The 18739-nt window shown below is 40.8% G+C and overlaps 1 protein-coding gene across 1 annotated transcript in view; it reads left to right on the top strand.

The window, feature by feature from the left end:
* The window catches only part of CACNA1D (calcium voltage-gated channel subunit alpha1 D), a 289622-nt gene that overhangs the window by 198545 nt on the left and 72338 nt on the right, over positions 1–18739 (top strand). The window contains exons 19-27 of the mRNA XM_018555255.1: positions 280–412; positions 1000–1129; positions 5966–6025; positions 11092–11198; positions 12038–12125; positions 13259–13366; positions 14221–14273; positions 15812–15958; positions 17730–17931. Of these exons, the coding sequence (XP_018410757.1) occupies positions 280–412; positions 1000–1129; positions 5966–6025; positions 11092–11198; positions 12038–12125; positions 13259–13366; positions 14221–14273; positions 15812–15958; positions 17730–17931 (1028 nt within the window). The remainder of the gene's footprint in view (positions 1–279; positions 413–999; positions 1130–5965; positions 6026–11091; positions 11199–12037; positions 12126–13258; positions 13367–14220; positions 14274–15811; positions 15959–17729; positions 17932–18739) is intronic.

The following is an 18739-nucleotide window of genomic DNA, read 5'->3' as shown; positions in this document are numbered from 1 at the left end:
TATAGAATCATTTTTTCATAATTAGATCAAACAAAAACAGCCATCATGTTTCGGGGGCAACAATGCTCCCCCTTCACCAAGGCTGTATATGATTAGCACATAGCACTGCTGCTGAGTATACAATTACATTTACAGGCCTTAATTATGTATAGTTTAAGGCATCTTTGGACTCTTTCACTTTTGTTTTGGGGCCCATATTTCTTTACTTTGAGTATCTCTGAAAGGGCCCCTCCTCACCCCTCCCTAATCTTACATTACTTACCCTACTCATTACTGCAGATGAAGAAGAAGAAGAAGAGCCAGAAGTACCGGCTGGCCCTCGTCCCCGGCGGATGTCAGAGCTGAACGTGAAGGAGAAGATAACCCCCATTCCAGAAGGGAGCGCCTTCTTTATATTCAGCAATACCAATCCGTAAATAGATCTCCATGCTTATCAATCTGTCTATTTTCTGGGTATAAATATAGAGATGAGCTTGGGTTTGGACTGAACCCAGTGCGTATCAAGCTCCTCTGAACATAGAAGTGCCATGGGCCACCCACCCAATCAACTGCAGGCTGGGACATTTCCCGCCCTGCAGCTACACATAAACAAAGGGGCGGGATGTTTATGCTGATGTCATTGCCCTTATATGGCCATATGTCGTCAAATAAGGTCAATTACATCACTGCATTCCATGCCTTTGCTTACGTGCAGCTGTGGGTGGGGGTTTCCTAGCCGCAACTGATGGGGTGGGTAACCTGTGGCACTACCATGTTGCTGGTTGGGTCTGGACCTCGGCTCATCCCTATATAAATAGAAAGATCAGGAAAAGGGTGACAGTGCATATTGCAATTTGATAAAGTGTCACGTTAAGTCTAGGACTCTAGATACTGGTGTGTTATTGCTTGTTGATCTGTGATTGGGAGGTTTTTTTTTTTTTAGTCTAGGTCTAGGACATGGGGAACTTGAGAGCAGAGGTGTTCCCGCTGGAAAAATTCACATGTATATTTGTTATTTAGGTTTCGTGTGGGCTGCCACAAGCTTATAAACCATCACATCTTCACCAACCTCATCCTGGTGTTCATCATGCTCAGCAGCGCTTCACTAGCAGCCGAAGATCCCATTCGCAGTCATTCCTTCCGTAATATAGTAAGTATTGTTATGTTCACCCAATTCATTGCTTACAATATGGTTTACAATTTATTATTTAACTTCTATGTATCATTGAAGGCATTATAAATTACAATTACAACTGATTAAGTACAAAGGTGTAAAGGATAATGCCTAGAGATATTACTATAGGTTTCAGGATCTCATCAGAGCTGGAGATAATTGATAGGTCACCCCATTCAAAAGTGGTGTTTTAGTTGACTACTTTAATGGTGAGACTTCTCTGCCATAATTTCCTTACCTCTGTCCACATGGGAGTTGTGGATATTGTCCTCCACCTTCGTGTGTTACTGCTCCTCCTGTTGTATTCTTCATACTGTAAAATAAATAATAATTCAACAAAGAGGGAGATGGAACCCAATTTCTTAACATTCACATTTTGCTGCATTTGTGCATTGTATTAACGCATGCGTCAGTGTGCAACTTGTCCACTTTGAATGAGCTGCCAATGCACAAAAACAGGCATGCAGAATTGTTTTAACCTCAGCGCACCACCAGGCAGGATAGTGTGTTACTGTGCATCGTGGTGTGCTGCAACACATGTACATTAGAGCTGTGTTGCCTTATGCATTGGAGTGCCTTCATTTTAAATGGCACCCCAACACATATGGCAACATCCAAATGAAGAGCACTGCAATGCACAGCATTGCAAATGTTTTTTTTTAGCCCTGAAAGATTTAGGAAACCGTCAGGTGGTATATTTCTCCAACATCTACTGAATACTAAAATACCAGTTTTGGCAGATTGATCTTTGAGATTTACATTTAGCAAATGAGAGATCTTTATGAACACACCTAAAATCCTGAACAGAAATGTCAATTAAAGATATTGTAGATATTTCTTTTAAGCTTCTCATAGCCCAAAATGTCTCTTAATAACCTTAAAGTGACATTAAACCCTCAAATTTTTAACATAAATCAATACTGTAAAGTGCGCCTTACTGTAATCCATGGTTGTTTCCCTTCTCTTTGCTGCTCTTCCTTTTAAATCCTCATGTCTTCTCATGCTGGGGGATAACTTCCCTTTGCAGCTGAGTGCCTCTTCCTCTAATGCTGGCTCAGGTTGCAAACCTACACACAGACACCATGCATCCATTTCAGAGACAAGGCAGTCTGCTGCAAAACAGAAGTTCTGCCCAGCATGTGAACAGATACAGATTTAAAAGGAAGAGCAGCAAAGAGAAGGGAAACAACCATGGATTACAGTAAGGCACACATTACAGTATTGGTTTATGTTAAAAAATCTGAGGGTTTAATGTCACTTTAAAGAACAAAAGACTGTTCACAGCAAATGTGAATTTAACATTAATAACCCTTTTCAACAACCTGTCATAAACTCCCCAGTTTGAAAGTATCAGGTTTAGTATTTGGCTGTCAGTCAATTGTCAGTCTGCCTGCGGAGTCTGAATCTTAAATTTTAAAAAACTTCTACCCAACCATATGCTGGGTGAATTCCGTGCACATGGCATTCGCACCACTAGATTGAGCCTCCTTGTCTCCATTTAGTGGTGGGAATTCTGTGTGAAGGGGATTCGCCCAACATATTTATTTATGATAGGTATTTATATAGCGCCAACAATTTACACAGCACTTTACATAGCTTCACATTCACATCAGTCCCTGCCATCAAGGAGTTTACAATCTAAGGTCCCTATCTCACATGCATACTTATGAGGGACAATTTAGACAGGAGCCATTTAACTTACCAGCATGTCTGTGGATTGTGGGAGGAAACTGGAGTACCCGGAGGAAACCCACGCAAGCACAGGGAGAACAAAACAACTCCTTGCAGATAGTAACCTGGCTGAGATTTTAACCAGGGATCCCAGCACTGCAAGGCAGAAGTGCTAACCACTACGCCAGTGTGCTACCCGGGTACAGGTATGACCGGGTGAAAGTTTTATAATTCATCCCCTATGTCACAAAAAGCACAACCAATTTGAGTTAGGTATTTGTTAAAATTGTTTAAACACTTTGCAGTTTCTTATTAATGCAATTTTTACTTTTTTTCTGTGAAAGTTGAGCTTTTACCTCCCTAGCCTCCCTATTGGTCAACATGGCTATACGTCACTTTGAAGGGAATTTATGGTGGTGATTTTCTTCATTCATTATTGCGAGGATTCAAAAAATAAAATAAAAATTTTCTTCCCGTCCAACACGCGACTATCCCCTTCGCGGTTAGCGGATCTCCATCGCGCGGTTGCGGACCTTTGGTCCCAGGGGGTGATTGTGCCTGTTCTCTCCACGGAAAGATTCAAAGTGTTTTATTCGAACCTGTTTAATGTGCCCAAGAAAGAGGGGGTGCGACCCATCCTGGACCTCAAACGCTTGAAAGCCTTCGTGCGGGTCCGTCGGTTCCGAATGGAGTCCATCCGGTCCGTGGTGGCATGGCTCCGTCAGGGGGATCTGCTGGCCTCCATCGATATCCGGGATGCATGCCTTCATGTACCTATTTGCGAGTCTCATCAGCGGTATCTTCGTTTCGCGGTGGGGGAGGACCACTTTCAGTTTGTGGCGCTGCCCTTCGGGCTGGCGTCGGCCCCAGGTGTGTTCACCAAGGTGCTAGCCCCGATTCTGGCACTTGTCCTTCAATGAACGGAGAGAAAAGGATTTTACGGTGAGTACAAAAATCCTATTTTTTTCTCTTGCTTTAAGTCAAATAAATATGAATAAAGCTTATTTGTATTTTTCATGCTGCTTTAAAGGCAGCAGGTGGAGATTTAGGCCTCATTCACACCAGACACAGTGCGTCCCGGCTCAATTCTGGCGAGAACGCACTGTATCGCATTGAGGCCGGCTCAGTATGTTGGGGGGCCGGAGGGGGTGTGGCGGTCCATTGAAGTGAATGGCACCGTAGCCACGCCCTCAGGCCGCAATCCGATCGGCTGCACGGGAACACAAGGCACATTATGCCTGCGGTCCAGTCCAAACAAAAAAGTGCTTGCAGCATTTTGACCGGACTGCAGGCATAATGTGCCTTGCGTTCCCGTGCGCCCGATTGCATTGAACCGCCACGCCTCCTCCTGCCCCACAGCATACTGTGAATGCACTGCACTGTGCGATGCAGTGCATTCTGGCCAGAATCAGCCCGGAACGCACTGTGTCTGATGTGAACGAGGCCTTAAGCTGGCATAAATGCAACGAATTTTGGCCTATTGAGTAGGAATAAGTCAAAATATACTGCATTGATGACCCTATGACTTGACAGAAGTCGGTCATTATAAGCATGTATACCCGGCTTTAGTCTTCTTTTTCCATTCCTCAGACAGTGAAAAAAGTCTGTTGTATCCAGAACTCAATAACTCAACTGGAAACGTACACACCCGTAACTCATGAGCACTGACTCATCCTGTATGTAACCTGTAAGGGTGTTCAGGGATGGAGTTTGGTAGAGCTTAGCCGTAAATTCAGGGAAAGCCAGGTCCTAGTAGTGCAACTAAATCAGGAAAGGACACAAAAGATGCTTTCCTGCCACCCTTTAAAATGGTTTACAGGTTCACTTTAATATCCAGAGCGTGTTTACACTAGACCTTAATTGTATTGGATTCTTTCTCACATATGTGCTGTCCTTTTGCAATTTTTAATGTTAGCAATAAAACAGTGAAACATGTTGGCGGGCCGTGGCTGACCTTTTGCAGGGCCGAGTTAGTGTACAGTCAGGAAACTCACTTGGTGCACATTAGCAAGTCTAAATCTATGTGTCCCGCACAGCTCACAGTCCTGGTGGTGTGCTAGACTTTATTACCAATTAATTTAGGAGGCGCACTGAGCCTTCTCCTGCTGCTACACTAAGTACTCTGGATTCTGGTTTGATTTTGTCAGAAATAGCTTGTCTGACCTTTGTTATATAACACCACAGGGGACAACTGCCATATACAAAGTCAGAGCAGTAATCGTTTGGACAAATGAGTTAGGTACTTAAAGCTGAACTCCAGGCACACAGATAAATACACAGCTGAAATACATATATGTAAACGATTTTACCTGCCAAACAATTTGTAATTCTCTATAGCCACTCTTGTGATTCACGCACCCCTGCCAAAGAGCACAATCAGAACCATAAAAAGTATGTGGTGTCTGAGATTGGGAGATTTAGCACCAAACAAAGCTGTACTTACTTAGAGCAGTAGTAGCTTTTAAATGTTACTAAAACAGTTGGTTAGATAGACCTTTGCTAAACAATAGTTGGGGATGGAGTTTTCTATTTTCTGTGAATATATTTCTACTATAAACAGACCCATTCCAACATCTCTGTTGGCCTAACTCATGCAATGGGAACTAGGGAAGACAGGTAAAAAGACAGGTAGATATGATGAATATGATGAACCATGATGTACATGGTTGACCGTTTCCTCCTTCTCACATGACAGTGTTTGGGACTGGTGATGGCCACTAAGGGTTAGCCACTGCATCCTGGGAGGAGGTTTCATGCTTCAACGTACCCAAAAGGATCAGACATTTTTCATGGGCAAAGTAATTTAGAGGAGGATGAGTGTAAGCTGGGAGATGAATATCAGTGGGTGTGGGGTTGTTCTTATAAGAGAAGCAGATTCTCAAATCAGGTAAGTAAAAGTCCTTTACACATCTTCCCTAGACATGAATGAGCAGTTAACCCTTTTACTATTGGGGTAGCCCAACTGCAATGGGTGTTTTCATTCCCTGAAGGTAGGCTTAAAGCCATTATGACAAAAAAAAAAAACTGATCAATTCCTATTAAACTTCATGTCAAGCTTTCTTACTTATCCCCAGCAAAGGCAGTGATCCACTCTCAGCTTGTCTTTGAGCAGATTACTCACTGTGCTCTTGTACCTTGCAGATTCTTGGTTACTTTGACTATGCTTTCACAGGAATCTTTACAGTTGAAATCTTCCTAAAGGTAAAATCATGTTCTTTCTTGATGTTCAGAATGAAGTCTATGATAACATATAACTCTTCTGTACCCCCAGGTGCTAGGATATGCAGATTATGTCTTCACTAGTATGTTTACATTTGAAATCATTTTAAAGGTAACCTGGTTTGTGTGAAAATTATATTTAAAACAGCAGTACAATTATTTTTAACAACACATTGCACATATACTGGTCAGCGGTATTATGTCTATGTATAGCATGCTTATTACAATGTTCAAAATCATTTAAATCTTTTTAGAAATTGTTAAAATAATAGCCATCACTATCCATTTTTGTAAAGATATCTAGTTTGCACCGACTCATGTTTCTTTTGCCCAAAATTTTTATTTTATATTTTGGATAGAGCAGGGAAGGGTTAGAGTCGCTATCAGATTTTTTTTCTGCTGTCTTTGTCTTCAGTGGGGAGATGTCTCCTTTTTTTCCTGTCAGGACCAGAAGTCTTGACAGGAAAGGAAGTAATGGGAGATCTCACCAATGGGGGCACAGAGATTCAGCTTGACAGCTAGAGGGTTATTTATAAAAGGGTGAAGAGTTTGGAGAAGGCAGGAGAAGTGAACAATCTAGGACAACATCGCTGAGCTGGAAAGTGAGCTGAATTGGAGAATGTTTCCAAATCAGCTATGTTGTCCTAGATTGTTCACTTCTCCTGCCTTCTCCAAACTCTTCACCCTTTTATAAATAACCCTGGAAATGTTTTCAGAAGAAGGTCAGTGATGGTGGCCTCCATTGACAGGTTTCCTTTATGATTGCCATAAATATTAGAAATCAGATAACTAATTTCCAATTTCTTGGGGGACCAAAGTCTGTCAGATAAGTATTACAATTAGGCCAACAGATGTTTTCTCCAGCAGTAATTGGTTGTGGGTGTCTGCTGAGATTATCTATTGGCAGTCTGATCTCATGGATCTTTTAGTAGGGAAAGGGAAAAGAGTAACCTTTTAAGAAAGCAACAAAAGCAACACAGTAAAATTGTAATAAATCTGCCTTCTAAAAAAAACAAAAAAAACACAACTAATCCAAAAATGTATTATTCAGTTATACATTATTAAATCAAAGTTTTGAAACTATTTTAATTGTGTAGATTTAAAGTGACGCTAAACTCAGGAAATGCATTCAAGTACCTTAACTATTAAAGGAGAACTATGAGGTGAGTGCTTTTCACTCACCTCATAGTTCTAGCCGACCTGTGACAATGAGACTGTCACAGGTCGGCTCAGTAGATCGGGAGGTGAGCGAACACATACCGGCGTTCGCTCACCTCTCGATCCTGTCACAGCTCTCTGCCGTGACAGGGGAGGGACTGGATTCCACCCTCCCCGCTCCGATCCGCCAGCGCTGACTGGCGGATCAGACAGGGGAGGGGGCGGGTACAGCTGGCTCTGCTTCTAGATAGGCAGAGCCAGCTGTCACTCACGCAGCTGGGCGGATCCAGACATAATTGTCGGGATCCACTTCAGCTGCGGCGTCTCAGTATACTGAGCTTAGGGTGACGGGAGGACGCCAGTTTGTGTCCTCCCGTTACCCTAAGGAGAACTATGGGGAAAAGCCTTAACCCCATAGTTCTCCTTTAACAAAAATAAAACTTTGTGTATCACTCGGCTGTAGATCCTCAAATCATCTCTGAATTGGTGCTGACACTGTATAAAATGTTGCCCATTTTCTGCTGAATTGGTTGAAGTTAAATCCATTGACTAACCGTGCTGGAATGCACTGGATTAGGTGTGAAGCGGCTTGTTTGCCTAATGCAATCACAAATCGCAGAGTTGCACCTCCAGTAAAACCTTTTAGCAGGGCTTAGGTTTGTGTTTCTACATAAAAGTTTAATGAAGCTAGACTTTATAGAAGTTTGTATTAGAGTAGAAGAGTAAGTGTGTACAAGACCATTAATTGATAATAATAATCATAATAATAATCATAATACATAAAATATCATTATGGTTTTGATTATTATAACTTTTATCCCCAGACCCCAGCACTGCTCCCTAGTGGTGTGCGGACTATGATAGAAGCTGTCCTGTAGCCTGTCCTTGATACATACTTCATGTTAAGATCACATGTTGACACTGTCAGCCACTACAGAGAGAGTTAGCCAGGGAGCCCTAAACTTTTGCTATGGGGCCCCATAATTTGCAGTTACACCCCCTGGTTAGGGCAGCAGCTGTCAGATTTCAAGTGACCTCTGACTATTCAATGTGGAGTCACACTCAAAGACTAAATCTAACTATGGAGGAATGTACACCTTTCATAAGTCGGCCTGCACAGTTATAATAATTTACAAATTAATATTCAGGTTCTTGCATAAGCCCAGTTGTAACCGTTTTTTTTAATAGTTAATGGGCTAATGCTTCTCTTAATACAGAACAAACATATTATACTGTAAGACAGGCTAAAATGGTATAATGTCGCCTCATCATAATTTACTTTACCAGTGCTGTAGATCATTTCTAAAAATAGCTCACTGTAAACATCTGCACAAGGATAACAAGGACAATTCAGCAGATTAATTAATTGTTGCAGACAATGCTTCTTGTACTGTTGATTTAAGTACTATTTTCTGTGTGGGTTTTGTTTGAATGGAGTGTGTTTATTCTGCACAATACAAGCCAAGAGGCATTTTGTCCTTTGACGGAAAATAATGTGTTTCTGGAGTTATACACTGTTTGGCTGCATCTAACTCAACAGCAGAACATTTCCACCAAATCTGCAACTTACCAGAACAGGATCTATGGATCTCACTATGCCACTCTTCCATAGGTTATTGCTTGAATTCAAATGTCCCATATCCTTGCCCTGTTTCTAAATGACAGTAGTGTCCCCTGTCCTATCATGCATAGAAGTGTTAATTTTCTTAGGGTGGTCATAGGTAATTTGAGAAATTCCAAGTCCCAGTAGGCCCATACCCTTCTTAATTGCTCAAGGGCTACAGATCATCATGAATGCTTCTAATAAATGGGTCTGTGCACCCAAATTAATCTTTTATTGTTCAGGGGCTGAATGTTGACACTCTTGGGCCCTAGGCACTACTCTCTAGTGGTCTCCTTTACTATTGTTTTCAGCCATAGTTCTTCAGTGGTTATTTTTGGGGGGACTTGCTGGTGTTTGTGCCATTGAAAAATTGGCCCAGCAGCCCCTAAGCGGGAAGTGTAAGTGTATCCCTCTGAGTATCTGATGATGGCTTTCCTGGGGCAGCTGACCGAGTGGCAAAAATGATGGTGTCTGGAGTGGTTGGGAGTTGGTGGAGGAAGGGACAGAACGCAGAGAAAAAGGAGATCTGCCCTGAGTGTTACCTCCTCACTGGCAGCCTGCTCATATTCTGAAAAATTGTAAGTGCCAACATCCTGTGAATTTGGTGGAAATGTGTAAATTGCATGGAGGGGCTGGTGTTATACTGACATGGAGTGTGCACACAAGGTGCTAGCAATGACCTCATCGTTTGATATACTGCTGGATCGCATGAGCTTTCTCTGTTGTATGACACTGCACAAGTTGCTGCCTGGGCTCTTTTTTGGAGTGGCGAATCCAGTGTGCATTCCTGTTTTTGCCTTTCTGTTTCTGCACACTGTCTGTAAGCTACACTTCTTATGTGGTTCAGTATAAGTCCATAGATCTCATGGAGTGATGATCTCACACATAAGAAGACACAAAGGAACTTATATATATATATTTAAAAAAAATCCCCTCTAAACTGCAAGATAATGGAGGTGATACCCATAGCAATCCATCGTATGTCTAGTGTAGTTTAAAATCAGAGCTGCCTCTGATTAGCCACTATAGACAAGACCTTACTGTTGTTTGGACTCAGCAATTATATGCAGTAACATGCAGCAACCAATCAGATCATTTTTTTAAATCAGATGATTTAAATTGTATTCTAATGGGTCACTACACTTTGTACATTACTTTTGCTGTCTGCACTTTATAGGCCTTATAGATATAGTTCAGCCATGTGGCCTCACACTTGGTCATGTGAAATAAAATGATTATTATTTAACTAGATTGTTTATTATAAAAGGTGGAGACTCACACTAATGCTGGGCACACACCTTACAACCATCGCAAGACGTGTTAAAGCATCCACTGTAAAAGAAAGTTTACCCTACAGACCCTATATGCTCAAGTCTAGGTGCACCTGGTGCTTAGCTGACCATTGCACCCACTACAATATGGACAATTGTTTCTATGGTGGTTGCTTTTGCACATTTTGTCTGGAGGCTGTAAACAAAGCTGATAAAGCTGATGGTTCTGTTAAAAGCTTTCTTGAGTAGGATTCCTTAAAGTGACACTGAACTCAGGAGTTAAATCGTAAAATATGAATTCAAGTACCCTAACTATTAACAAAAAAGTATTTTATTTGTGTATTACTCAGCTGTAGATCCTCAAATCATCTCTGAATTGGTGCTGACACTGTCCTTCCTTCTGGAGGGTGGCTACTTTTGTTCCCCATGGTCCCTGTGCGTGTTGTAAAGTAGTCAACCCCTCCAAGCTCGCTCCTGTGATGGACTACAATCTCAATACAATTTAGTAAACTAAACGTGAGATTGTAGTCCATCACAGGCGCGATCTTGGAGTGGTACCTACTTTACAACACACGCAGGGACCATGGGGAAAAAAAGTAGCCACCCTCCAGAAGGAAGGACAGTGTCAGCACCAATTCAGAGATGATTTGAGGATCTACAGCCGAGTGATACACAAATAAGATACATCTTTGTTAATAGTTGGGATACTGGAATGCATTTTTAAGATTTAACGCCTGAGTTTAGTGTCACTTTAATCACCATATAGAAAAACGCTCACTCCTTTCCTGTGAATGCTGTTAGTGAAGTTATCAAGCAGTTTATCTTACATTTCACAGTGAGAAATATCACTGGCTATGTAAAGTGTTGATCTTCTAGTTACAGCAGTCACACGTGCATCCTGTCAGCCCGCTATATGTTGAGTCTGATGTCATTATATGTATGATGTCTCTGAATTGGTTTGCGATCATTTGATCTTTGTATTTTGGAGTGTATTAATCTTTTTCCTGATATTGTAGATGTTGACATTTGGAGCATTTCTACACAAAGGTTCTTTCTGCAGAAACTATTTTAACTTATTGGACCTGCTGGTTGTTGGAGTTTCTCTGGTTTCTTTTGGTATTCAGTAAGTATCTTGTATATAAAGATTTTTAAGAAATTGTAATCTTTTATTCAATGTTTTTTGCATTTTGTTGTCAGTAATTGTTTTGGACACAGTGGTATAGCGAAGCAATACTCTTGGGGCGGCATTAAACTTTGTGATAGTCAGAGTTTAAATTTATTATAAATCCAAGTGGAAAAGGGACATGACTGAGCCTCTGGTTTGTTTCATGTCCACCATGACAAAAAGTCCTACCATAATTAATTATTGCTAATATAGAGAACTTCGCTTATTCCTGGACAAGTAGATACAATGGTGATGAGATTAAGGGCCACTTTAAGGTAGCACTGCATCTTGGTAGATTATTTTACACATTTTTCATATGACCAGTTCCATTCCTTAATCCTTGTGGTGGGTTGGCCAATACTAAGCCTTCCCGTCCATAAGTTTACAGGCATTCCTTCTTCTAACATTCAAAGAAGAATGATCTGAAGCACACATTTCAAGGTTTATAAAACTTCATTTAATCCACACTATATAAAAATGGCACCCCAAACACACCTCCCGCCCACAGTTTGATTGCACGCCCTGGGACATGCAGTACCGCAATACCTTGCATTCCAGTATGGTGCAACTTGTGTCGTGACGTAATGAGAAGGAAAAATGTGGGTCCTGAGGTTATAGAGATTGAGAACCACTGTTTATAGGATATGTAGGATGAGTCAGAGAGAGAGTTAATACAAACCCCATGTTAGATTATACATCTCTTTTATTGTCCCTGTTGTAGTATCAGTAAAGTTGGTAGTAATATATTTTACTTTGCAAAGTCTTGAACCATACATACGCTGCCTTTATTTCTATAGGTCAAGTGCTATATCTGTAGTGAAAATCCTGAGAGTATTGAGAGTGCTCAGACCTTTGAGAGCAATCAACAGAGCTAAAGGGCTGAAGGTATGTTTCTTCTGCTTTTGATTTGTGTTGTTAATTCTGAGCTACTGTGGGGAATTAGTTGAAATATCTATTTAATTTGCTGTCCGCAATTTAGAGATGATGCGGAGGGGAATCAATGAGAGGAGCATAAAAAAATATGTGCCTCATAAAAGGATTATGGCTCTTACACTCTACATATAATTTTAGGAGAAGTTTATTGGTCCTATTAATCAGTATTCAAGGCGCCTCTCCGCTGCATGAGTACTGCAGCACACTGGGAAAACTGATTTTCAGTGGAGGAAGTTGGACCATTATTTTTTTTTATTTTGGGAGAACTTGGTAAACAATGGTATACTAAAACAATACAATTCAAGGGAGCAAGAGTGTGTCTATTGTGTACACTGCATGATGAATACACTCTCACAAAACTGGTTGAAGGGTCAAACTTAAAGCTGATGCAAACCCAAGAACAACAAATTAATATATTGCAGCTTACCATGACTTGTGGTGGCTGCATTAGTTTTTTTTCTTCAGGCTTGTGTCCTTTATATTCACCTGTTGATCCTATGAGTAATACACTTCCTGTATTAGAATGGCAATACTTACTCACTGTACTGTATCTACCGTAGGGAGGAGCAGCATTGTTACCCAAATAAATACATTACACACAATAAAACAAGCAATACAAAGTCATACCTATAGACAATGTAGACAATAGTCTATAGGTATGACTTTGTATTGCTTGTTTTATTGTGTGTTCATTTATTTGCAGTTTTGAAACTGAATGTGCAAAGTTTTGCTTATCCAGAAATAATAATTCTGTAACTTTTAAGACATTGGGGTTGATTTAATAAAGACAAATAGGCTGCTTACTTTGCTTAGCTTAGTGAATGTGGTGAAAATTAACTTTGTAAATAATACCCAATCACATGCAAGGAAAGTGCAGTACAAAAAAACTGTATGTTGCTAGTAATATGATTGGATGATGAAAGTCAGCAGAGCTTCACCACCACAGCAGAGCTTCAGCACCACCCAGAAACAGGAAACTTCCCTTGCAAAGTGAACAACCTATTTGCCTTTAGTAAACCAACCCCAGTGTATTGTTGGTATATATACAGTATTTATTTAGGTATTACACTTTCCTGCCGTTTCAGCATGTTGTTCAGTGTGTGTTTGTCGCCATCCGAACCATTGGTAACATTATGATCGTTACAACACTACTGCAGTTCATGTTTGCCTGCATTGGGGTTCAGCTATTTAAGGTAAGTCATCTGATGAATGAGATTGGTGAGTAGTCTGTATTTGCGAATATAACCCTTTCAATGCGGCAGTTTTTCTATTTATCCAGTCTAAAATTGAAATGTGAAGGTTCTTTTACCATGAAGCATTGAAACACCAGAATTTTTGATCACGTGTTTTGTTTGAGTTCAGTCCAGCACTGGTAGAACATAGCGGAGCAAATATCTCTGCTGGGGTGGAGAGTATGACCTGGGGAAGACATTTGGTTGGGCTGGTGCAATCTATATGCAGTTTGATACTATACCAGTGCTTTTCTTTTCACTCATATATATTTTGTCATGCTGCTCTTTTTCTGCTTGAGTCTAGGGGCTGCTCCATAGGCTGTTGCTGGAGGTTCTGAATGACCAGTTCTGGCAGACATTTGCCTGGGTCCCTTAAGTGGACATTATTATTATTATTATACAGGATTTATAAATTGCCAACAGTTTGCGCTGCGCTTTACAATATAAGGAAGACATTACAATCACAATACAATTCAAGACAAGATGCTAAGGAGGACCCTGTCCGTGAGGGCTTACAATCTAAAAAATTACCATAACCTGTCAACTTAAAACATGAACCTACAGTAGCATTTGTTAGGACTCCACTCTTCAAACTAGGACTTATGCTGGCTATAGACAGCTTGAATGTCACCCAATTCCTGCTGAATTCTGCAGCGCCGTGGGTGGCCCTGCAGTGTAAAGTGTCATAACACCTACGAACAAATCAGCCTTTTAATATAAATGGATATTATACTGTATAGCATGCCAAGATATTCATATAGAATGTACAAACAGATTTAACGCTGAACAAGTATAATTTCTTCATTCAAAATTAGGGCAAATTTTATCGATGTACTGATGAAGCAAAACAGACACCAGAAGAGTGCAAGTAAGTATCTGCAGTTATTTTTAACTCTACTATAAAATCTCATTATTTTATGACTATTTATTTAGGTTACTTTCAGTGTTAATAAGGTAACTATCCAGTCTTTGGGAGTTTTGGAGTTACAAAGGGTTTTTTAAGATACTATAAGATGGCTGTGATTTTTTGATTAGCCAGAAAGCCTCCTCTATGCTCCTCAGTTCTTTGGCAGTCCCTTTGGACACACAGACACACACACGCACACACTCTTTCCCTATCAGATAGCTGCAGTGGTCAGCCCATTCCCTGCACTCTTCTCCTGCCCAATTCTTAATCTCTTCCTGCATTACCTTCTGCCTGAGATATCATTTGAAGTGAGTGAACATCATTGGCTTAAAAAGAAATGACATCATCTTATTTTAGTATACTAAGGGTTAACACGGTTAATGGAATATCAGTTAGTAATCTGTTGATTGGCTTTTGAGTTCAGACCTCACTTGTTATTATGTGAAGTATTTTAAAGAGAAACTATAGACTTTTAAATTATATTTTAGATATATGAATGCAAATAATTATATTAATATTTTATATGCTTGTTTATTCCATAGGCAGGCTCTGCTTCCTGCCTAGTAGTATGCATAAGGACTGGGTTTCCTTGTTCTTTCTCAGGGCATGCCTACCAGTCAGTCTGAAGAAGGCACTATGTGAACTGAGATTTTATGTTAATGGTTATTAATCAGGGAGGCTGACTGCAGTGAATACAGCTGGCCACATTTTAAGGCAAACAAGCGGACCTTTACACTCAAAAATAAAATTCTACCAATGCACCTCTCTATGTATGATGATTAATAATAACATAGACATGTCAGGTGTAAAATGCTGTGATTTTGAAATACTTACACTTGCAGAGCATTCACTTCCTGCTTGAAAGGGCAAGATGACTTCAGTTTGCCAAAGCAACGCACACTGGGCTTGCCTTGTCATCAGCAGAGCATTGCTGGGAAATCTCATCTGTCATCTCATGAGATCTCAGGGAAAGGCATTTTCCTCCCCTGAGATGATGTGCATGATCACATGTCCTAGTCACATGTTTAGTTACATGTGCCAGAAATGTAGGAAGCAATAGGAGAGCTAGTAATCTGCCCTTAGTAAACATGGCCACGGCTGCCAACCCCTCTGTTCCCTGCCGCCCCGAGGCCACGCCTCGGTGGCCTGGTGGGGAATCCGGCCCTGCCTGCAATTATCTAGGACTATGTGTTTTAGATTGTCATTACTACACATTACTAAATGTGTGTTTGTTTTTTTTAAAGACATGGGTAAAGATTTGCTTTAAAAGTGACATCAAAAACTGTGTGGAAACATTATAGTAACGCAAAATGTGTGCATATTGCAAATTCAGTATAGTCTGAAAATTGTTTTGCTTTGGTCTCTTTGGTATTCCTGAATTTTGATATATTGCTCTGTAGAATATACAGTATGTCACCACTGTATACAACAAGTATGCCAAGATTCAGTCTATAAAATACTGTAGTTTTAAGATCTATCATTGACACTTTTTCTCACAGGGGAAAATATATTATCTACAAAGAAGGAGATGTCAACAGCCCCTCAATTCGGGAGAGACACTGGCACAATAGTGACTTCAATTTTGACAACGTGCTTTCCGCCATGATGGCACTATTCACAGTCTCCACCTTTGAGGGATGGCCTTCGTATGTAGACTAATTATTCCTCTTTTCAGCTTTCAATTGCAATTTTGAATGATTGGATGTATTTTTTATCTACCAGCATATCTACAAAGTCAGCATTTCCCCCCTCCTGTGTGCATACAATTTTCAGTTCACTGGACGGAAGGCGCTGTCAGGAGAGAAAGGAACTGGCTCTTATATATTCAAGATTAAATTAAAAATAATTATCATGTGTTTGATTTTTATTGCTTATCTTTCAGAATAGAAATATCAGGTTGGCTGCCAGGGATAATGATGCCTCTTTTTACTTGATGTTTGAGCCCATTATATTTTATTGTACCCAACAAATAACACCATGTAGCTTGTTTTGTTCTTACATTTTCAGAAGCTCAAAAACAATGAGCTTTGTGAAGCCAACAATTTTGAGCTTTTGTATAAACATGTATGCTAATCTGCAATTTAAATAAACTGTAACGTTCAGATTGCTAGATACATGATCCTTGACAATGAAGTGTTAAATTGTCTGAATCAATTGAAGAGTTACTAGAATCTCTTTCTGCTGGATTCACACCTATGCCTCCCCCTGCCCTTTTCGGCCCGCATATTGGACTGCATGCCCAAATTCGAACAAATCTGGGACCCCTGGGTCACACACTTCCTACCTCCGTCTTTCGATCGACAACTATTGACGCTTTAATCCAGGTCACACCAAACCGACCCGCACCGACTGGGATGGGGTCGCGGGAGCTGGCTGGCAGCGCTCTCCCTATCCCCCCCCCCCCCCCCCCCCCCCCCCATGATGCATTTAACTCATCACTGCATGTCAACTCTCCAAAAAGTGCATTAATGGGGTTACATGTACCATCAATGTGCATCATCATGCACATTGACACCTGTCTTAACACATTGATTATTTATTACAGGTATTTATATAGTGACAACAATTTACACAGCACTTTACATAGTTGCACATTCACATCAGCCCCTAACCTCTAGGAGCTTACATTTTGAGGGCCATATCTCACATGGGCTGATTTAGACAGGAGCCAATTAACCTTCCATGTCTTTAAGTGTGGGAGGAAACCAGAGTACCTACAAAAACCCTGGGAGAACATGTACACTCCTTGCAGATAGGGTGACCAGGATTTGAACCCCGGGCCCTTAGTGCTGTAAGACATACATGCTAACCACTATGCCACTGTGTGGCCCACAAATGCCAAGTGCAAACAAGTGTTTTGATGCATTTCTATTGATTTCAAGGCCAAACACAATAAGCAAAAATGCAAAGGTGTGAATCTAGCCTGATTACCTAAAGAAATGTCATACTGAGACCTGAAAACTTCCCTCTGACTTTTCAGTGGCTCTGCTCATCTAGCTGGCCACCCACAGCAACCTTCCCTGTGTAACAGATGATGTTACAACTGAATGGTGGGACCCCTTCTTTATAGTTATAGCAAGGCACCCTGCAGGTGTAATACCACTTATGGCATCCCTGTAACCTGTTACCACAGGAACTGAAGTGATGGCTGTAGAAATCAGGATGTTCTGGTCATAGTGCAGTGGACAAGCAATGGCTGCAGTAGTAATCACACAGCCTGTACTGAAAGTACTGTACTGAAGTACGGTATAGTACATAATTGTGATGCATAGCCTGTATGTTCATTGTTGCAGTAGCACCAGCTGCCACCTTTCCTGCTAAACTCTACAGAAAAGGTGATTTTATCTGGACTACAACATTTTATATGCACCTATTTCTACACATGCCTTATTGTGTGTTTGTGTCTTTCTTGTTTAGACTTCTGTACAAGGCCATTGATTCCAATGGGGAGAATGTAGGGCCCATCTACAACAACCGAGTGGAGATTTCCATCTTCTTCATCATCTATATCATCATCATTGCTTTCTTCATGATGAACATATTTGTTGGTTTCGTTATTGTCACATTTCAAGAGCAGGGAGAGAAAGAGTACAAGAACTGTGAGCTGGATAAGAACCAGGTAAGGGGAGAAATTCGGCCTCGTTTTATTGAGCCAGTCTGTCTTCGTAGCGGCATAGACGCAGGAACTGTAGCAGCAGGAAAGCTTCTAAGAGAACTTGTACGGTATACCTTTGTTAGTAAAAGTGCCCCGCTTAGTGATGTGTAAAAAGGTAGAGTTAGGTCACAACTGCTTAATTTTTACCAGGGATCCTTATATTCCTTTCTATGTTGGTGATATTCATATAGCAAGATAACAAAATGTACTCACTTTCATCTCAGCCATATGGTAGGATCAGAGTTTAGGCAGCACCAATTGTCACCACTCTAAGATCATTGGTCCAGCAGAACCAGAGCAGCAGTTTTTCCAAGATGGGTAAGTATTTAATAATTCTTTTATCATATTTAAAATGCACATATACTTAAATGTTAACATATCGCAGAAATTGGTTGGCAGATGAATACATAATACTAATAATAATAATTGAAATGTATGTATTTGAACAGTTTTAACTTCAGAAGGGTTGGTAATTCTGTTGAGCCATTCTTGAGGTTCACTCGCCCTTTCAAAGATAGCTTGGTTCTTGCCTCATTTTCCTCCACTGCTGTTATTGCATTACAGCTTGGTCTGTACACCACCCACAGCCTGTGATTGGATAATGAAGAAGCAGCAGCTTTCTTATGAGGTACTCCCTGTACTCCTGTTTCCAAGCTCTTGTCCTGGATTGGCAGCACTGTGCATTGCAGCAGATTCTGATTGTCTTGCACTGCTGCTCTTTCCTCTCCCAGGATGAATGCTGCTCTACAAGTAATTGCAGTGGTGGGGGGGG

This window comes from Nanorana parkeri, unplaced genomic scaffold, assembly GCF_000935625.1.
Source record: "Nanorana parkeri isolate BGI_ZX_2015 unplaced genomic scaffold, ASM93562v1 scaffold189, whole genome shotgun sequence".
NCBI lineage: Eukaryota > Metazoa > Chordata > Amphibia > Anura > Dicroglossidae > Nanorana > Nanorana parkeri.
The sequence above is the reverse complement of the archived record's forward strand: the minus strand, read 5'-3'. Positions and strand labels throughout refer to the sequence as shown.